Source organism: Platichthys flesus, chromosome 15 (assembly GCF_949316205.1).
Source record: "Platichthys flesus chromosome 15, fPlaFle2.1, whole genome shotgun sequence".
In the NCBI taxonomy this organism is placed as follows: Eukaryota; Metazoa; Chordata; class Actinopteri; order Pleuronectiformes; family Pleuronectidae; genus Platichthys; species Platichthys flesus.
Genome location: NC_084959.1, coordinates 20,557,724 through 20,580,345, shown reverse-complemented (window position 1 = coordinate 20,580,345; position 22,622 = coordinate 20,557,724). Strand labels below are relative to the sequence as shown.

The 22,622-nt window shown below is 40.7% G+C and overlaps 2 protein-coding genes across 3 annotated transcripts; both read left to right on the top strand.

Annotated features, from left to right (window-relative positions):
• Positions 1–131: 131 nt before the first annotated feature.
• Positions 132–3,717, top strand: zgc:153990 (uncharacterized protein LOC768125 homolog). Of its 2 annotated transcripts, none has more exons than XM_062405801.1 (5): positions 132–681; positions 1,348–1,569; positions 1,795–2,226; positions 2,469–2,522; positions 2,613–3,717. In XM_062405801.1, exons 2-5 carry the CDS (start codon positions 1,434–1,436, stop codon positions 3,053–3,055), a joined length of 1,065 nt encoding a protein of 354 aa, XP_062261785.1. In that variant the 5' UTR covers positions 132–681; positions 1,348–1,433; the 3' UTR covers positions 3,056–3,717. The 2 variants fall into 2 exon arrangements, with proteins under 2 accessions (XP_062261785.1, XP_062261786.1); XM_062405802.1 differs by lacking the exon at positions 132–681 and adding an exon at positions 686–778.
• A 5,216-nt stretch (positions 3,718–8,933) lies between these two features.
• Positions 8,934–22,600, top strand: dlb (deltaB). The gene is made up of 9 exons (XM_062406582.1): positions 8,934–8,942; positions 12,355–12,381; positions 12,476–12,511; positions 17,437–17,676; positions 17,830–17,887; positions 18,006–18,263; positions 19,414–19,775; positions 20,118–20,334; positions 21,049–22,600. Exons 1-9 carry the CDS (start codon positions 8,934–8,936, stop codon positions 21,762–21,764), a joined length of 1,923 nt encoding a protein of 640 aa, XP_062262566.1. The 3' UTR covers positions 21,765–22,600.
• The last annotated feature ends 22 nt before the right edge of the window (positions 22,601–22,622 follow it).

Below are 22,622 nucleotides of genomic sequence, written 5' to 3'. Positions count from 1 at the left end.
CTGTGGCTATTTTTTTTGACTTAAAATTGTAACCAACTTAGAACTTGTATGTGATGATGTTTCAAAAACAACCAAATCACATTGTCCCTTTGTGATCTCTATATACTTATCTAGAGAACTAGAGTCAGACTACTTGTGCACTAGTATTAAACCTTGATTAGAAAGAAAAACAGCTAAATAAAATGTGCTCTGAAAAACCTGAAATAAAATCAGAATCTGCATGACTTGTACAGCAACAGCGTACAAACTGCTAATGCTGTATAGTGATAAATACCAACAATCCTATCTGTGTCTGTGTGTGTTTTGGTAATGTCAGCTGTCAACTGTACCGGAAGTTACATTTGCTCCTTCAAAATAAAACCACATATTAGAGCGATAAATCTAAGACAAACCCTGCATCTTAATTAGTACAATTACTCGATAATCGTGTTGTTTGATGTGTAAGTTACACGTCAAACCAATAATTTAACGTCATATAGTAGCTGGTGTCACATTAATGTTATGTTAGTCGGCAATATTTGAGCTACGCACTCATGTAAAACATGCTACCTTACTAAAGCTAACCGGACATATTTTGCTTAGCGTTAGCTTCACGCTGGTTAGCTTGACGGTGGCTATCCCGGCGATAAGGAAGTTAATCTTCACGTTTTTTGGACGAAATCCCAACTTCTCTGTCCTCCGGTATGTTCACCATCTCGTTAGACATCTTTGCCATCACCGTACACCCTTTTCCAGCGAGGTTACGTGGACTAGCCCCTTCATTAGCCATTTCTGACTGGTATGTAGCGTTAGCTAGCGTCCTGCTGCAGGGAGAGCTAACCCTCTGTTAGCTGTAATGTCCAGTTACATTTAACACAGCGTAATACACGTATGTTGCTGTATATGAGAATATTTAAACGACCGCTTCATGTTAAAATAACCAGGACAACGCTGGGAATAGCATCAATTCAGTATAAGTACGAATGCTCTCCAGATACATCTAGCTATTAGGCTATCGAATGTGTAGTAATAACTATAGCATCGTCCATTGTTCATTCAGTCATCAGTGCCAGTGCAAACAGTTTAATATTCACACTTAACCTGCACTATGTATCTGCTGAACTGTAGGAGAACCTTTGGGCATGCACAAGTAACGGCCTTACAAATAACCTATTGAAAATATTGATTTTATTAATATTTAGTTTATAACCCAATTTGACTGTCACACGTTTATTGCTCAGCTGCTGATGCTGATCGAGTGTTTCACAGCATTAAAGATACTTACCCCAGCTTCTCTGTCCGAAAGATCAACTGCATAGTTTAATGGATTGAAAATGTCTTCTTTCTTTTAACCGTGCTGTTAATCAGACTCCTGAGCCCTGCCACGCAGCTGGAGGGGTTACGGCAGAGCTCAGAGGAGACTACAAAGCAGCTGCTGACTGTGAGTGTGGAGGATGTCTTCTCCATCATCATCCTTATTCTTCAACCAAGACAGTGTCACTCGCTTCAAGAAGAGAAAAGCCCGGTTCTCATTCAGCGAAGTCCACATACTGTTGGATGAAGTGAGGAAGCATCGAATGGTTGTTGTGGGTATGTGTCGTTAGCTGCCAAATGACTTATTCATCTTCTAAAAGTAGAGATGGTGCCTCAAGGTTTTGTGTCTGAATATACAAAAGTTTGGCACACAACTGTAAACTGAAAGATACAGTGACGTTTTTAATGATAACATGTTGAAATTGGCCCAACCATTGACCTAATGAGATTCAAAAGCAAGCATTTTTATGTCTTATTGATTTTAATCTTTTCCCTCCAAAGGCAAATTCAATCGTGGTGTACCAACAGATGTGAAGAAGCACACATGGGCAGAGATTACTGCACGTGTCAATGAGATCGGAGAGTGTCAACGTGAAGTCATTGAGGTCATCAAGAAATGGTCGGACCTCAAGTGTGACACCAAGCGGAAAGTGGCTGCCATGCGGTCAGGGACAGTGCCCAATAGGGGCCTCAACTCACGTCTTTCCCGAGACCTTAACCAGACAGAGAAAATAGTGCTTCAGATCCTGGAGATGGGCAACGACCACCAGAACATGGCTGACTTCGGCCCTCTGGGAGATGATGACGATGTGCCCGATGATGAGGAAGAAATGGAAGAGGAGGATATGATGGGAATGCAGAATTCTCCTAACGGCGGGTTGGACATGTCATCTATGCCTCCACCAACATCTTACTCCATTGGTGGACTTGCAGGTAGCAAAGAAAATCAAGTCATGAGTGCTTAAAGGAATAGTTCAACCTAAACGGACCATTTTGTCAAAAAGTTAACTACCACTGAAGTTTGATATGTCTACTTAATAACAAAGAATTTTTCACCTTTCTTTTGAAAGTACCTGCTGTGGGTGACAGATTTATAATAACTATTCATTTTAATTGCTGTTTTAACTGCTTATTGAGGAGAAATGCATTGAGGATGCTTTATTTGAATGTTGTAGGAGACTCATCACAACCTTCCTTCGATGTGCAGTATGAAGTACCTGCCACGGAAGGTGAGATGTCAACTTTTGGATACATATGAAGTCAGTGAACATGTTTTACTAATGACAAATTACTGATGAGCCCTTTTTCTGTCACGCAAGACGCTGATGCTGCATTTGCAGACTCAGACGATGACCAAAGGGATGACGCACTTCCTTCGACTCAGGCATCAAAACTAACAGAGGACCATTTAGGAAACAACGGCATCCAGAAACAAGGACGACCTCAGATGCCCTCCGGACCTTCAACCTCAACAGCCACGCCTTCGCTGCCAGGTCAGCCCTCACAGAACACGAGGGACAGCATCCTGCATAGTGCATCGCTGAGCCTTCAGGAGCAGCACGCCACCAACATCCTGCTGGAGACGGTTTCACGCTCCCTGGAACTCCTGTCTGAGTCGGTGCAGCAGCTGGCGGAGACTCAGCAGGAGTTTGTGCGGGAGTCGCTGCAGCTCCAGAGGGAGACGGTGCAGGTTCTCAGAGACTTCACGGGTGGAGCCATTGCGCTAATGCATGACAAACTGAATGGACGGCCAGCATTATAGCAATAAAGCGTCAGAGTTGTAAAGTTGTATCACTGACTTCATACATGGCCTTCAGGCACAGGATTTTGTTTAAGTTCCTCTGGACTCCATTGCTGGTTACTGTAATTTTTGATAATCCTCAACAGATTTTTCCTGGCTATATTTTAAAACGGAATTCATCGAAGTGTATCGATGGCATCTCCGTGGTTTCATGAAATTGAAATAGTGTTCGTTATAAAGAAAGATCGTATGGAGGATTTTTTTTTTTTGCTACTGAAAGTGAGACTCCTTCCACTTGCATTGTAAAACATTTTTTATTAATCTTACACCACTTTTAAAGCCTTTACATTGTTTTAATTTTGAGATTCAAAGTATGAGTCTAATTTTAAAAAGTCAGTTAAATCCACGTGTGTTTCCTTGTATCAGTTGTAGCTTTCTCTTGCATCAGTGTCTGGAGATAATCACATCTACTGTAATGGTAAGTGGATTTCTACACCTGACCATTATATGGTCCATTTCTCAAAAGGCTAAATAAGGTGTGTTAAATAGTTGGAAAATACCTGTAAGTGAATACTTTATGACTGTCTGATTTAGTTTTTTTTTACATAACGAACATGAACACTTGAATATGAAAGTTTCAATAATTCTTTTAAGTCATGGAATAAACTACTCATGCATTAAAACAGACCAGAATTCCGACATAATCCCGATATAACCTCATCAATACAAAGGCCCTTGAATGGTTGATCATAAAAATGTCAAGCTCAACTGAAGATTGTACATTGGAAATTAAAAAAATTATGGATTGCTTCACAGACTGGTTGTTTAAATAAACCCATGAGAGGAACCTTAATAAAGTGTAAAAAAAAAAATACAGCTGTACCTCAAATGAAAAATCCAATGCTATTCCATGTGTTTTCATTGTCATCAGATACCATTGAAAGACCAAAAACTAGTAAACCAAAGAACTGTGTGTGCTGTGTCCTCTGTGCTCTTTAGTCCTATTCATTGTTGTCCAGAAACTATTAAAACACATTGAGCCACACTGTTGCCCTCGGTGACATGTTCCTTTACAATGATGGACATAAGTAGTGTAGTTTTAGCGGATCCTGCTGCTGAAAACATTCACTGCAGCACCAAGTTTGTATAAATCCGCTGCTGAAAATAGACCCCAACAAGTATGTAGTATCCTTTCAGAAGCATTTTCCAGCTGATTGAGGAAACTACAGGACATTTTAATTAAGACTATAATATTTGTGATCCAGTTTTAAACATTGAGCTAGGGGAACAGTGGTGGTCTTGGGTCTGAAAGCTACAGGAAAGGTTAGGGAGGTATTGTCCTTCATGAGGTGAGGACATGCGATATCACAGCTTCATTAACCATCCTTAACTGAAACTCCTACTGATGTTATTAGTTGGAGTACAGCCACTTCTGCAGGTACATAAAATGTGCAGTAATGGGGCTCTGCTGCACAGTGTGTCTGAGAACTATTAAACAAAACACCGAAATTGTCCCAGAGTGTCTCTAGTGTTTCCTCAATGTGAGATAGTGTAATGCGATAAGAGGTAAATAGTGAGTAAATAAATACTGTTTTTTTTTTTGTTTTTTTTATTGCTTTTCTTATGTATGTTGTATTTATTGTGTCTTTATGTTTCTATGTTCATTGTAAAAAATTCCTGGTGGGTATAAACCTACTTGGCAATAAATACTTTCTGATTCTGATAAACAATAGACTCCTGCCTCTAGCTCCACCATGATTGAACCGATCAGTCATCAATGAGGGGCACCTGGCCAGTGGATTGAGGTTCTTTAAAAGCTCCTGTGCCAGGATCAGAAAAGAGGCTTGCAGTGTGGGGACTGCTGGTGCTTCTGGGCCTCAGCTGGGGATTTTAAACGTTGAGTTTATTCTATTGTTTGATGGTAATAAATCCCATGGTTGAGGCTGTTTTAAAGGCTTGGTGTTGATTTGTTTCACTGATCTATGTTGTCCGCCTCAAGACCCCACATAATCGTGGGACATGACAAATATGGGCTCGTCCTGGATAGAATATCCATAAGGCGAAGTAAATACTTGTGTGTATTTGTCTTTAATGACCTTATGTTTTAGTGAAGGTGTGTGGGTATATTCTCAGGGTGTGGCAGGAGACTTTGACTTAGGTCTGTTTCCCACTTCCTTAGTTAAATGTTTAAAGAAGCCTCCTGGGGATCCACTGAAGACTAGGTAGGCTAGTTAGCCATCTCATTTGGCAGATGGGGTTTGAGACCCTTCAGCACAGCACCTGGGTTGTGATCTCTTGTGCGATGACTCCATTTTGTGTGGTCAATGTTGTGGAGCTGTGACTAATGCCTCTGATTCCAGTATCTTGCATTTGTGACCGTTTGTGTTGTGGTAACTGCTCTCTGCATATGTTGAAGCGCAGCCATTTGTCTGACCCTTTCGACTGGGTGTCATCACTCCACAGATCTTAGTGTGGTGGGTGTGACCTCCACGTTTCTCAAGTCTGTATGTTGCCGGTTTACTTCATGTGTGACAGTAAGTGTGGATGTGGTTGAGGACCACTGGGTGTCCAGTTTGGCTTGTTGAAGTGACAGCTCACCCTTGTTGGGTCTCTGTTCTGTTTGTGGATGGCAGCAACTTTCTAGGTGGCCTACTTGTGCCCCTTTTGGTTTGTGGCTGTTGCACTCCACTTATGTGTTAGTCACCTGTGTAAATGTCGATTAATGTATATTATAGTTAACCTCATGGTGGTAGCAATTTTGTGTCAAGTGGTAGTGGATCAACTTGTATGGCTACTGATGTGCCTGCTGCTCATTTTTAATCGAGCGGCAGTAATTAGTTGGCCCTTCTGTATTGTGAACTTGTTGTGCCATTTCACTTCAGCAACTGAGACGGTTTCTTTTGTTTATCAACCTGACTTGTTAAGATCAGCCTCAGTAATTGTTAAATGCATATCAATGAATAAATATAATAGAGTCCTTTTAGTTAGTGAATGTTTATGAAACAATTTATTCATTGATTTGAGGGTCGTGGGGGTTTGTGTTCCTGTTCTGTTTCCCTATTGTCTCTCCTCTAGCTCCTACCTGATTAAACCGATCAGTCCTCAATGAGGGTCCAGTGGATTGAGGTTCTTTTAAAGGCTCCTGTGTCAGGACCAGGAGGGAGGCTTCCAGTGTGGGGACTGCTGGTTCTAAGCCTGGGAGTTAAACACTATGTGTTGTGTCCTTTTGATGGTAATAAATCCCATGGTTTTGGCTGTTTTAAAGGCTTTGTGTTGTTGATTCATAGCAGTGATCTTACATGTTATTCGCCTCATAGCCCCACATAATCGTGGGGTGTAACTTTCATTCTTACATTTCAGGTTTTTAAACTGCAAGATCATTATTAACATTTTACCTGCACCTGACACTCGGCTTGCAAAAAAACACTTTCCCCAACTATATAAAATAACAGTTTATTAGTAATGCAATCATCCAGAGCTACTGCTCATTCAAACATTAGAACATTAAAAAGGCAGAACATATTTATTCAAATTTCACATTTTCCCAGATTATGTCTGAATTCAGCAGTTAAATGTGCTATTACAGTAGGTACAGCATTCATTTGGATATGTATCACAAATCCTCAAAATTTTTAAACATCCCGCTCCATCTTTTAATGTAACAATGCATCTAAGGATGTGGGGTTACTGATCTGTAGACTGCATTCGTAATTATATACTGGTGCAAGTACACACATACACACACACACATACACACAAACACCGTAAGAGGGAGAGTTAACTCAAACTGCATTGTTCTGCTGCAGCCCCCTCTGCTCTGCAGCTTCAGTTGGTTAAACAGCTGCTGGGGCAGGTCTGGCCTGCTGCAGCAGGGAGGGGTGCAGGGGCGGGATGCAGCAGGAGTTCAACAGTCTGCTGGGGCTTCCTCCATAGCTGGAAGGCAGGGGGCAGCATTAGTGTCTGGCTGGGGGGGTTGGGGTCCTGAATAGGCAGCTGTATTCACATTGTGTGCCAGTCTTTTTACCTTTGGCTCTTTATGGAGCCCTTAAACCTGAGACTTAAGCCTTTCTGAAAGAGTATTATTCACTTTGAATGCCTATAAAACTGTATTCTACTCACTTCTTACTCTCTTCCATCTCTTTGGAATAAAATATGACTTTGTCTATTGTACATGGAAAGTGAATATTTACGCTAAAAGTGTAACTGATTTAATTCACTGAATACATGCCTTAACAGAAATTTGATGGTACTATTCCACGTTTGTTTGAATCTATAAAAATAGCAAATGCTTAGGATTCAATATACACTACAACAAAATGAGTTACATGTTTGACTAGATACTGTTACAGTTAACAGTTTTGACTTAACAAAATATTTCTAATTGTATTTCTACAATTGTTTCTAGATTTTTCATCTTTCTCCAAAACTCAACCTATAGAAAATGTCCACTTGTCACAGTAGTAAGATGACATCTGGCAAAAAGAGACGGATTGAAAACGACAATAAAACATTGAAAAAAATCTATCCATCGATCTGTCCCAGTGCAAATCTATATGTGGGGCTCCTCCCCCTTTCTATTGCCCCAGTTGACCCCTGTGCCCTTTCCTTTTCTTCAGTTTTAACCCCCACCTGTTCTCATTCCCTCGTTCCTCCCAGCTCCCTCTTTCATCTCCCATCTGCCACTGAAGCTGCTGCAGGAGTCGGGGCTGGTTGAGGAAAGGTTGCACTGAAGGACGGCAGATCTGTCTCGCTGCTTGGATGAGATTAAATTATTGTCATGGCCACATTTGTGCCCCAACAAAAAGAGTAATTACACATCTGCTGCTAATCCAAACAGTTAGATTTACGTCATATGTTTTATTTTAGGTAGCATTTATGGTGATTTGCATAAATGAGTTTGTGGCAGACTTTATTTGTTCTATATGTTAAGACACTGATCAGATTGTTTTTTATCCTAAAATGTTTATTAATCCTAGAGCCCCTAAACAACCAGTGGCGAGAGTGTTTGTGATCTTTGTGTATGTATGGTACTTTATTGACTGGGTCTGTGGAGATACACAAAGAAACCATTAAAAACACATCATCATCACACATTAAACTGCATGTTACACATTGTGTATTTTATAGCTAAAGGTAGAAAACACTTCAGTTGGTTGTTACAACCAGAGACTCGTGCTCTTCTAAAGGATTGTTATGGTTACTGTAACCCTTTCCCCTGTCACACTATTTTTCACTGTTCCTAGGGAGTTTAACATTGTTTATTAGAAGCAGGACTTCTATCGGTACAGACTTGGTTAAGAAATCAAATATGCCACACATTATACCTCACATTGCCTACTGTGGCTCAGGAGGTAAAGCGGGTCATCCACTAACCAGAAGGTCGGAAGTTTACTGCCAGTCTTCCCCATTCCACATACTGAAGTTTCCATGGGCAAGATACTGAACCCCAAATTGGCCCTGACAGCTGTGCCATTCACATAGAAAATGTTCTGCCTGCAGATGCACATTATGAATGTGTGTGTGAATGGAAAAAACAACCGTACTGTAAAGCACTTTGAGTGGTCACACTCTAAATAAATACAGACCATTTACCAATTATGACGTTATTATCTCAACCAAGGTCAGGTTTTTACTCCTTGTTGGTTTCTAAGCATCATTGCACAAAAAGATCTGCCCAGAGCATGAATCTTGGTGGAGGGATGCGGTATGGATCAGGGTAAAACCCAATAAATCAGGATGTGGATCCAGATTTGGGGCAGATCCAGGATTTTGTTTTCCCAAACATTGCAAGGGCATCATTCAACGATTTACCTTTTTCCTAGGGAATTATTTATGGATCCTGATGACGGCATATTTAGAGAACTGATATCTTGATTGAATTTAAGGGGACTGTTGGGCCATGGCGGAGGTATGAGTTCTACTTAGTGCCAACTCTACAGTAGAATCAGAATCAGAATACTTTAATAGTCCCACAGTGGGGAAATTTGAGGGTTTACAGCAGCAGTGCAGGTACAATGCAACAAGAGCAAAAGAAAAAGAAAAACAACATAGTAAGAAACAAAAATAACAATGAGCAAAAAAGTAAATAGTAAATAAGTAAATAAATAGTAAGTAATAGAACAACTAAATAATACAATTGAATAATTAAATAATTAAATAATTAAATAATTATATAATTATATAATTAAATAATTAAATAATTAAATAAATTGCACAAATTGCACGAATTTGTGCAATTTGTCTACAGTGGTAGATGTCATGTTCTCAAATTGCAGCAATCAGTTGATTCAACAGTAAAAATTCTGTATCTATTATCTCCAGAGGGCCTTATCAGCCATTTAGCTGGCAGGTCTCTAAACTAAGAAATTACCACTGCAGACATTATTATGGATCCAGTAAGAGACCCACAATCCAGCACAAAACAGAAGTGGCTCTGTTTTAATGTAAATGGTGGTAAGTTATATTTGTTGCTGGAGTTGAATATTGATCATGGGGTTAATAGTTGATAACCCTAGTAAATATATATTTAGTAATATGTGGCACAAATGGTCTAATGTGCATATCAAATCAATCAACCAGTCAATCCAATTTGATATAGTCCAATTTGTTAAGTCCATTATTGCAAATCATTATCTAATGGGGCTTCAAATGGTGCATCTTCTGCTCTTAACCCTCAACAAGTGTAAGAAAAACTACCCCCAGAAAAACTTAAACAAGGAAAAAAAAGGTAGAAGCCTAAAAGAGAGCCACATGTGAGGGATCCCTCTCCCAGGACGCCCAGACGTGCAATAGATGCCACCTAACTGAACACATCAAGAACATTAAAATATTTACAACATTGATTCGAAAAAACAGTTTTTAAGATAATGGAAAAGCGTGTCAATGTTCAAAGTATTTAAGAAAATGTCTGTTAGAGATGAAGGGAGCAGCAATGACAATTGTAATCGAAGAGTTATGTCAGTAATGGCAGAATATGCAAGTAGGCATATTATATAGTTGTAATATTGCTACTTAATGATAGAGTTAGTGGAGAGACAAAAAAGTCAACGTTATCACTGTAGCAGGTCGCTGTGGTTCAGGAAAATGAGCGGTACACTAAATAGCTCCTGACACACAGGTGCACTGTCTAAACCGTGATTCAGGGGACCTGTTAGCACCACAAAATTAAATGCATGGCTGCAAAATAAACATAATTTCATTGAGTTATGATGAAATAATATTGTTATTAATTAAATCAACTTAATATTGTTTGTAATTCGAGATCAAATTTCTGCATTTATCGATTTTAATTAAATTTTAAGTAGTAGTAACTTCATAAAATTGGCCGGACAACTTAATTTTTCTCCAACTTGGTTTATGATTTTACGTCCCCTAAACATGCCTGGGTAGGGACTTCTGGTTTGCAATGGACTAGAGAAGACACATTGTAAACTATCGAAATTTACCCACAGAATAACTAGAAATAGCTTTGAAGGACAAAGCTGATAGCATCGTAGCAGATCAACTTAGCACTCAACGCTAAAAAACAAGATGAGGACAGTAAGTTTCATTACATTTACAAGAAAATTCACAAAAAGCTATGTATTTAGGCATTTATATTTCTTGGATTGATAACGTTGGACAAAAAGAGAGCGAACCTCTTGTGAAGAGACAAAAGGGGAAAATCCCAAAGGGTTGCCAAAAAATGGCCCCAACGTTCTCTCTTTGTAGGCAAGAAATAATATATGAGGCTCATGCAATCAAAGACTTTATGGAGTGATGACCTGCATTAGTTGATATAACTCAGGTTAGTTTGTTTGTAATATAAGTTTATCTATTTTGAATTTAAACAGTGATATTGGTTGTTTGTTAGCCGTTTTACTACATTTTTTATTGATTTTCCGATATCTTCAGGCAGCCATTGGTTACATTTTTGAATGGGATCAGTCTGAAGTTACTTAAACATGCTGCAGATAGTTAATCCATCACAGTACACATAGATAAGATAGATAAGAAACATTTATCTATCCCAAACACATGCACACTCATGCAATTGAGGGAAATTTGTCCTCTGCTTTTAACCCATCTGGTGCAGGACACACAGAACAGTGGGCAGCCATGTACGGCGCCCGGGGAGCAGATGTTGGGGGAGTAAGGTGCCTTGCTCAGGGGCACTAGACAGTGGGGTAGGGAGAATCCTCTTGGATTTTTAGACAGATCCAAGTGTTGTCCATCCATGTTAGTTTTTTTGTTGTTACTTCGTCCAGGTACGTTTTTGAGGTTACTCCGTGGAGTCGAACCAGAGACCTTTCAGTCTGATGTCTTCACAATTTTCTGCCCATAGTCCAAGTTTTTCTGCCACTAGTCCACTAGTTCACTGTATCTTTTAACTGTTGTTGTGTATTCAAACATAGCTATAAGAGAAAAATTTTAATGAAAGAATATAAAAATCCTTCAACCTATAAAAATGAAACGTTTAAGTTATACAATTATTGAAATATTTCTAGTCTATTACAACTTGGGTCGAAGTCCATTTTTTTAAAGGGATAGTTCACAGAAAAATTTAAATCAGTCATCATCTACTTTGATGATGGAGGGGTGGTTAAAGTGTGTGAGTCCACTTAACACTTTTGTTTCAGGTGTAAACAGTGTTGGAGCCAAATCAAATACAATTGAAGTAAATGGTCATACATTTTTCAGATGTAAGATAACATCAGGAATAAAACATGAATGCCTCCGTACTGCTCGTGTTGTGTCATCCAAGTATTGACATTCATATACGACCTGAAACGGCATCATTAACACCATGTCATACCATACCATATCTTTCTCTGGAGCCGCATTCACGTTCACACGCACACACACTGCAGAAAAGCTCTCGTCCAAGGGCACACACGGGGTGTGCGTTAGGATCGCTATATCTGCTGTTTACCCCTGAGACTCCAAAAGTGTTTTGTGGACTCCAACACTTCACCAGCCCTCCATCGGCATAGTGCTGAGGAGATAATGAGTGAAGTAACATTTTTCGGTGAAGTTTAAGTGGGACGATTTGGTCATATAACATGCCGTTTAAATTTGGTGATAAAACAACAAAAAATAAGCATTTGTTATCTTACAGTGATAGAATATCTTTTCTCATGTTTATTGATGCAATCTATTTAGGCAATTTAAATTATTGGGTGTGTATTTATTTATGTGTGTTTGTAAAAGGGTACAAATAGAATAAATAATGTCTCTATTGATAAACTGAATTCACAAAGCGTGACAGTGTTAAAAGTCTGCAGTAATCATCCAGTTCGTTATCCTGAACATGCTAACGTATCTTTTCATTTGCTCTCCAGTACACGGAAGAGTTGAGGCAAGCCTTGGTAGGCATGTGATGAAATATGCCATCATCAATGATCGGCAGTTAACCCCTGGATCTCGCCACAAGACAGCAACCATCGTAGTTGAGGAAACCAGAGGAACTTCATCTATATACTTAGTGTCCCAGAAACTGTTCCTTGAGCTCAATGGACTGACACCAGAGCCAAACTTCCAGATCTCAAAACACTATTTTGATATGTTGAGTTGACTTTTACATTTATACCTTGTTAAAGCCCTTAGAGACAAATTGTGATTCGTGAATATTGCCTATACAAATATAATTTGATGGAATTTCATTTATTGACATATGTCTTGAGTTTAGTACATAACTGCAGGTAAAAATAAAAACAAGTTAATAGCAAACAATTTTGCTTTGAATTAATTGAGATTTTTTCAAAGCTAAAAGAATAAATTGTGAAAAAGTTAAAACAACTGAAGACAATCTAACTGGAGAAAATGTAATTTTTAAATGGTTGTCAACTTAAAACATAATTATTAAAATTAAGCAACAAAAAATATTTCAATAATGTGGAAAATGTAGTTAGAACAACTTAATCTGAATCATCAGTTTGCAACTTTAAAGTTTGTGTTTATTGTAACAATTCTAAAGTAAGTAGAAATAAAAAATACCTTTCATTGCAGAGGAAAAGCTAATTGACTTAACTCAATGTTGGTTGTTGGTTGAATGTAAATTCTTAATACGTTGCCATGACTCGAAAAATATCAACTCAAACTGCTGCGTAGATTCTCTTTGTTGAGACATTAAACTGTACCGTCAAGTACTTAGAGTGGTCATCAAGACTAGAAAAACTCTATAAATACCAACCATTTACCATTTTAATAAATGCATTTTGACTTTCCACAATTATTTTCACAACTTTGCAATTATTGCATTATCTTGTTCTGATGAGCCTGATGGCACAATGAATGTAACCTGCTAGTCAGGTTCAGTAAAAGATCTTTGATCATATTTTTTTAAGTTTAGTATGTTGCCTCTACCACAAACACTTACCCCACTATTTATGTATCTACATGTTCTTATCTAATTATATATTTTCTTCTCTGAAAAGCATCTTTGCCATTTCTCAAATAAATTGACTGCTCGGTCAATCTATAAATGTCTAATTGTAAGTAGTCGGCTAAATGGTCTATTTGTGTTGTGGCAATGGGGAAAGAAGGAGACTTCAGTGTTTGGTAGGTTATGAATTTGATGAATATGAACTATAAATATCTCATTGTGTATGGGCACATATTGAGTGAAAAAAGATTAACAGGCCTTAAATGGTTAAAATACTGGGACATATGGGTCGTCAAAGGAAAGTACAATATATCTTCCTGTATAAGCCGACTGTCTCTAAAGTCTGGAGGAGGGATAAAGGAACAGTAAATTGTCAAAGTCAGCACAGATGGCCCGAGGAAACGAGAGGTAAACGGCCTAAAAGGTTTCAAAACACTGATTTTGTGACCTGTGACCTGGGACAGTAAAATCATAAGACACAGTATTTCTGTCTGTATTATAATTAGCCAGTGATTTGCTTGAATGCGACTCCAGACTCCTCGGGCCTCCTTTCACTTCTGTAAATCTGCTCCGTGGGGAGGTGCCGGGCCGGTGCATTGTTTGGTACCCGACAGTGTTTCTGCATCCAGCATATTAATGAGATCAACTAATCAAGCAAATGACATGCATACATTTGAGGCTGCATATACACACGCACACACACACACACACTCACTCAAACAGAAGATCAGAACCAACAACACGTCCATTCCACACCTTCCATTGTCCCACAGTCAGACAGCAGGCTGGGCTTCAGAAGCTGCCACAACAGCCCAAACATCTCCCTCGAGGGCCTGCTTGGGTCAGATTTGCACCCCCACCACCTCTCTGTTTCCAAATGTCCTTGGGGAGAAGAATGATCCTCAAGCTGCTGTGGGCTGGAGATGAGGCAGATGCCGGCCACTCAGGCTAATGGGAGGTCCGAGGGGGATGACATGACTCCTTTTCGGTTCCCATGCCCCGTGGCACGCTCATGTCACACTCCTGCAAGTTAATACAGATGATGACCAGTGAGGGTGCACTGTCCATCTGCTCCCCTGACACAAAGGCACACACATACACACCCTCCTTCACAGAGAGATGCAGCAGGTAGTAGGTGTAGATGGAGGCAGGACGTACTTCTGGGTGCACTTCTCCGAATGGAGCAGAGGGGGATGATGATGTATGGGTTACAGTGTGACAGGAGATGTATAGAAAGATTTACACACAAACACACAGAACTACAATTCATATATTTCCAAGTTTTAAAATGCTCTTTCGGCATGTAGACGTGATTTGATGTGCGAACAAAGACCGGAAATAACATTTCTGCTTAGTTTTTATCCCCCATACATTCAAAGACAAACCAGATATGAGGATCAGGCTCAGTTGATAGTTCATCCATATCATTCTCAACCTAATGCTATAATCTGTCCACTCTCAGCCTGCCACTCTAATCACAACACTTTCCCTCATATGCAACATTCAAATTCTGATATAGGTTATAATAGATAATTTCAAAAACCATTGGTGAGTAAAATTCTGCTGAGGAAATTTTTGATTATCAGTTTATAATTTGGGAAGATGGAGGATTATATGCAGTCATATAGCTGGTGCTTGTACCCACTTATCCAGAGGCCTATTTTCACCATTGTGTCAAGTGTCCTGTCTATATATTATTTTGTTATATTAAGAGGAGGATATAAAAAAAAAGTCAAAGTCAAGGAATATTAAAGCATGTTTGATTTGACTCTAAGAAACAATAGCAGAGTGGTTTCCATGCCATAAAACCACAAATCAACATTAGGGTTGGATATAAGTTTACTGTAAACTGATAATCATTAAATAATCTATGAGTAAATAGATCATTGATCACATATTGCATTCTTGTGTGGTTGATTAGGAGGAATTGCAAGCCGATTATATGGCCAAACTAAAAAACAAGTATTCTCATTTTGTCTGGACATCCTCATTGGAAGTATTTGGTTCCACTTGTAGAAACTGCTCAGGACTTGTTAGGTTTGACATACACGATTATTGACCATTAAAAAACGACAGAACTGTGAGTCTTCTCTGACAACACTTTGCTTAGTTTACATACAACTGTGTGTTTCCTCCCTCCTTTGTCCCCGTTGTCGTGCAGGGAAGCGTGTCAGGATGGGGGCCACTGCAGGCACGCGTCCCTCTAACTCATTTTAATATCAATAGGCCCCACCTCCCATCCTCCACCCTGCTGCCATCACATCCATATATATGCACATAATCACACATCACACATGCCTTTTGTGTGTGAGATGAATAAATAGCAGTTGCTATAAATAAACTGGTGCGATCTTGACATGTCTGATGTGTCCCATTTTTTTGTTCACTGGAGGAGTCCTCTGGAATCAGGAAATCTGAATCAAACTCACCTCCATGTCATCAGGCAGCATGTGTTGGGTTGTAAAAGTGGTTAAAGTAAACCTTTAGGTGACCGTCATCATAGACAAACTAATGTAATCAATTCTGAATTATAGGACTTTTAAAAACTCATACAACATGAATTGCGAAGTGGCTTATTGTTCTGTTCAGTTATAGGACACAGAGTCTTATATTAGTCCAGCTATGAGCCGTGGTGGTTGGATCAGCTCTTCTGTCTAAATAAAAGTTTAGGTGTGTTAACTCTGAACCACATCACCCCTGCTGCAGTCGACAGGTGCTGGAACCGACAGCCGACCGCACTTCTTCCTAAATCAATAAGGAGTTATGGTGGAGTGTGTGTGCGCGAGTGCTTATGGGGGGGGGGGGGGGTATGGACGCTTTGCGGAGACAATAGCTGGGGTTGGAGCCAGGGGCGACCATGTGCCGTTGATTACCATACAGCTGTTCCTATGAGGTCCAGACAAAAGCAACATGATAGTCCAAACCCCGCAACCCCCTCTACCCTTCCCCCACACACACATATACACACACACACACACACAGAGACACACTTTCTTGCCCCCCCCCCCTTCTTCAGACTCAAGAGGACAACAGAAGAGGTTCTTCTATCAGTATTCGCTATAGACGCACAATGTGGACCTTCCAATTCTCCACCATCTCACACGCGTCGAAGCAATTATAATGTTGGATGTAAAGAAAGGAAGGCGATGTGCCATTCTTCCCCGCTTCCTTCTGATCTTTCTTTAGAGTGTAGGAAAGACCCAAAGTGAAAAACACTTTTGTAAACAATGATCTAAATAGCTGCAGGATGCAGGAGGGCTTCATAAACATTGTGATATGCTCGTTAAGTTCACCCCGATGTTTGACTCATGTTTTTGACTCTTGGATGAAACGTTTTCATCTTTATTGTGGTAGAATCTCACTCCAACCACAAGATCGAAATGATTAAACTATTAAACATGTTCTTCAAGCTGACTCCGCTAAAACCTGGACACTTTGATGATCATATACGTTTAGATCGGGTGACGCTGGTCCATCCCCCACACCAGGCCCATAGTTAATTAAAATTCATCTAATTCTCCACATATTTGCCCTACGCCAGCTTCTAATGCATATTCCTTACTGTGTCCAGATGTACTGTAGGTTGCCTAAATCCCCGACAGGCCTCCTGTGCCAGGCTGCTCCCCTGAGGTCTGCCCCGGCTCCACCTCTTTGTCCGTGACGCGCAGCATCGCTGGGTATAAATCCACTGTGCGCCTTTACGCACCAGGACCAAAACAAGTGTAGGGCCAGCAATAGGACGGAGGAACTGAAGAAGAAGGAGGATTTAAGGGACATCAAGAGGATCATATAGCCCATTGTTTAAACTTTTTTCTTTTTGGGGGGATTTTTCCTCTACTCAACTTTTGGGAATACCATTGCACACAACGAATGCGGACATTCACTTAAACAGGGAGCAAAAAATGGCAAATCTATACATCAGATCCCTCCTGGCTCTGGCCATAGTGCACACAGTAAGTTTTTCTCTGTTTTTCCTAAATTAACATCCTCACGATGTCTGTCAGTACACGTGTCTGACATCAGCTCTTTGTCACTGCAGGTATGTTCCTCTGGTGTGTTTGAGTTGAAGATCCATTCATTCAACACGGCGCAGCGCATCTGCAGGAGACACAGGGACTGCCATATATTTTTCAGGATTTGCCTAAAACACCCGGAGGATGTGATCTCCGCAGAGCCTCCTTGCACCTTTGGCACCGGACACACCAACGTTATCAGGGCCGACCACACCTCCATCTCAAGCAGCGCACCCATCCGCGTGCCTTTCCACTTCAAGTGGCCGGTAAATGGAACATCTTTGTTACGCATGTCTAAAAGTGTTTTAATTTAAAATGGCTTATTGTTGTTTTGAAAACCGGTCTATACAAACCAGCGTTAGTCTCCTGTTGAATCGATTCATGTTGGATAAATTATTATTTATTTCTTTCGGTTCCAGGGAACATTTTCGTTGATCATTGAAGCTTGGAACGCAGAATCCCCCACTGAATACACAGGTAGGTGGTGCTGTTGTCCCTACTCTTAGTAGTTGGACCGTATTTAATATAGTTACCCTATTACGCACGGGCTTATTTGCAAGATGCAACTGTTCTAAAAACTTGCCTTTCCCCACAGACAACCAAAACAATCTCGTGAGCCGCCTGGCGACCAAGAGGAGACTGGCCATCGGGGAGGACTGGTCCCAGGACGTGCACTTTGGCGAGCAGAGCGAGTTGCGCTACTCTTACCACGTCTTCTGCGATGAGTACTACTTCGGAGACGGCTGCGCAGAATACTGCAGACCGAGGGACGACACACTGGGTCACTACACCTGCGACGAGGAGGGCAACCGCATCTGCCTGGAGGGCTGGAAGGGAAACTACTGCTCTGAGCGTAAGTGTTTTTGGAGTTCCCTCGAGCAAGGCACTCAGATGCTGTACTAGTGGTCCACTGACTGGCCTGACCTGCGGAGGGAGCAAGTTAGAAAAGTATCCTCCCTTGTAAAACACTACATTCATCCACACACATACAAGTAGATTTGGACATCTACAATATAATGTAAAAATCCACTATCTAATTTAAAAGCCTAGCTCTTAATCCTTTAAAATATCTTTTATAATTTGACTTTATTTTTTAATCTTCACAAACTGTAAACTGCATAGATTTAGTAAACCTGTGTTATTGACACTTTCATAAATACAATAATTATCTTTGTTCAGATCACACCCTTTAAAACAGCGTTACTACTGAGAAAAAAACAACTCAGCACTACAGTTAGACATAATCAGGTCAATAAATATACACAGTGTGAATATGATGGAATATGATAAGCAACACCAAAAAGGATGAATAGAGTAAAATAACAGGTATCCTTTTAAGAACTGTGACAGCTCTCTATATTCAGTATAAAAACAGTGTAGATAAAACATTTTCTTAAAATGAAATATACTTCCACATAAAAGAATTGAGAGCCTTAAAATAATGAAGCCAACAAGTCAGATCACAAAATAAACAGAAAATGGAAAATCCCAATGTTTCCTCGTCCCATAAATTCAAAAACCAAACTACGGATTTATCAAAGCATAAACAGATAAAAAGTGTGTGTGTTTATCTTACTGCTCAGATACTATGTTTGAGGTGCTACTCTGACACTTTGAGCAGGGATGTTTTCAGAGTATATAGAGTCATTCCTTACCCTGAGTAATATCCTGTAGTGTTGTATTTTATTCTTAAAAAAGAGACTCTTCAGTGTCCCATCTGCCTTTTGTTCTCTATTACAATGAGAGAAAGAGCTGTGGCCCCATCAGATATACACATTCATTTTTCAAGGTGATCTGGCTGTCTTTGTGTGTGCGTGTGTGTGTAGCGGGAAGGAGATAAAAGAAAGCATTTCTCTCCGGCAGTGTGCCTACCAGCTGCTTGGCTTAATACTTAACCAACAGTGAAGTCTGGAACAGGAGTGGGGTCAGACAGGGGGGCCAGTAGTGTGTTTGTAAGAGAAGGCGTGCCCATTGTAATCACACACCCTCCCTCTCCTCCACAGCCATCTGCTCGGCTGACTGCAATGAGAAGCACGGCTACTGCGAGGCCCCAGGGGGCTGTACGTGTCGCATGGGCTGGCAGGGCCCCTCCTGCACCGAATGCGTCCGCTATCCTGGCTGCCTCCACGGGACGTGCAACCAGCCGTGGCAGTGCAACTGTCAGGAGGGCTGGGGGGGCCTCTTCTGTGACCAGGACCTCAACTACTGCACCAACCACAAGCCCTGTGCCAATGGTGCCACCTGCACCAACACAGGACAGGGCAGCTACACCTGCACCTGCAGGCCTGGCTTCGGAGGCACCAACTGTGAGTTGGAAACCAATGAGTGTGACAGCAACCCCTGCAAGAACGGAGGCAGCTGCAATGTAAGTTTAAGATAAGGTTCCATTGTGCAAAAATGAGAGGAGTCCATTAGGACAAGATAAGATCAAGTTATCTGATCCCATTCAGAAGCCCAAGAACAGATACAAAGATAAAGCTAAACTTCAAAAGTAATTCATGCCCAAACAACAATGCTAAGGGTTACAGCAGGCAGTGTGACTGACTCACATCCCAGTAGTTATGGTAGGCCTCAGCTGGGCAACACAGAGCAACTCAACACAAACGGAGCAGTTGCTATCTAATCTCCAAGTGCAAAAAACTTAAAACAGTTAAAACTTTATATATTTCCTCATTAACAAGTAGGTTTTTCTTCCATCCCCCCTCAGGACCTGGAGAATGACTACTCATGCACCTGCCCTCAGGGCTTCTATGGAAAGAACTGTGAGATCATCGCCATGACGTGTGCAGATGGTCCCTGCTTCAACGGTGGCACCTGCGTGGAGACGATGACCGGAGGCTACACCTGCCGCTGCCCCCCCAGCTACACCGGCTCCAACTGTGAGAAGAAGCTGGACCGCTGCAGCAACAGGCCCTGTCTGAATGGTAAGTGGCGAGGCACCTCTCTGGCGACCTCTTGTGGCATAACAGCAAAACAGCCGTTTTCTTTTGGCTCAATATAAAATAAGATTAAGATTAAGAAGTCCTTTATTAGTCCTGCATGGGAAAATTTGCATAACATAAGTAACATGCAGTACTTGGGTGAAAGAATATAAAGAAAAAAAAATCAAGAAATATATAGAACAAATTAAAATGTAACTAAACCGATATATACAGTGTTACAATATATATTCAGTGTCATAATATGTACAGTGAATAGATTGCACAAAGCTGTTTAAGATGGGATAAGATAATATAAGCTTTATTTGTCATGTACACAATTATACATGGTACAATGTGTAGGGAAATTTGTTATTGTGCCCGCATCCAGCTTTAAGATAGTAAAATAAAGGACACAGTATAAAAATAGCACACAATAATATTACAAAATGCAAAATATTACAAAGGTAAGATATAAATATACAAATACTATAATATATAGACGAAATGTAGAGTGTGCCTCTGCTGTAGTGCAGTAACTGTGGAAGCATGCAAGCCTTCTGAGTCCGGTTTATATGAAATTGTTTTAGTGAATATGTGCCAATTTCAAAACTACTAAGACAGTATTAAATGGTATCTTGTTAAAACACCTTCTGAGGTAAACTGAATGGTTGTCTTTGATCGCTTGGAGGCTGATGTCAGTATTTCTCTCTTCTGCAGGAGGCGATTGTCTGGATCTTGGTCAGAGCATCTTGTGCCGCTGTCAGGCAGCCTTCACCGGCGCCAACTGCCAGATCAACATCGATGATTGCGCCTCAAGCCCCTGTCAGAATGCCGGAACCTGCCAAGATGGTGTGAACGACTACACCTGCTCCTGCACCCTGGGGTACACTGGCAAGAACTGCAGTGTACGCTCAGACGCCTGTGGCGCCCGTCCGTGCCAGAATGGTGGCACTTGCTTTACCCACTTCACAGGACCAGTATGTCAGTGTCCTAAGGGCTTCATGGGTCCAAGTTGTGAGTTCACGCTTCAGCCCAGTTTCAAGCCAGCTTTGCGCCAGGCCTCCCAACCATCCTCCGCCACCCTCACCATCTCCTGCATTCTGGCTGTTCTGGTGCTGGTTCTGGTGGCAGGCATTATCTTCTTGAGGAGGAGGAGGAGACTGCAAGGTAGGAAGCAGCTGAACGACAGTGCAGTTTACAATGACCTGGAGACGGTCAACAATGGGGGAGGAAGCGAGAGAGAGGCCTTCCTGGGACCAAACGGCATGTTTAAGATAAGTAACAGCACAGCTCGCCTCAGCCTCTCCCTCTGCCCAGACGGCAGATCTGGGTACAGGCCCAGCCCCGTGGAGAGCAGCATGGCCAGAGGTGAGCGTCCGGACTTCATGTGGAGGGACGAGGCCGGCCTGGGCTCTGGAGCAGGCCTGAGATAAAGCAGAGAGTAAACATGGACATGGAAACAGGGGAAGGAGAAAATTAGCACTTGTTACGCCTCTCTCTTTGTGCACCATGAGCACATGACGTGAGCGGGATTCATTATCTGAATACTGCTCTGGTCGTGCTGGAGATAATACACCTTAAAAATGTAAGAAGAGGCAAAATATTGACAAATGAACTATTCTGATATGTTTGTTTTACAAAGATTATAAAACTATACAGGGCAAAGCTCTTTCATGTTTAAGACCCAAAGAGACAAATAACGCATCCCACTTTTCATAGGACCTACAACACAAACCAAATACAGGAAGTCAAACCGTTGGAAAACCTGCCCAAAAAAATGTTTTAATGGGTTATTGTCTTTAATATGTTCACTTTGTTTAATTGTTGTTGTTTTAAAAAAAGAGAATGTTTTGTTTCACTTTTCAATCTTCCTTTCAATCCCCCATTTTTTCCTTATTGTGCGTACCATCATTTTTTAACTTTAATATTATTTATTTATTTGAAACCTTGCGTTTATCACTTCACTTTGATTGTCACAGATGTAGAGATATATATATTTATATGATGCTGAATGAATACCGATGCTTGATGTTGTTGTATGTCAACTGTTCTATGAGCTGTGCAGGCTGGTGTGAAATATCCCAAAGATATTCAGAGCAGGGATATAAAGGAAAATGTGATTTACCACACAAGAGACAGCCATTACTTTAATTTAAATATATATAGCTTATATATACTACTGATCACATTGCTCTTTCATGTGCCATTTTGATTTCATGCCAAAGTTTGTGTTATGTTCCATGTTTTCATTCACATTATTTAATTTCATTGTGTGGTGGTTGTGATCTGGA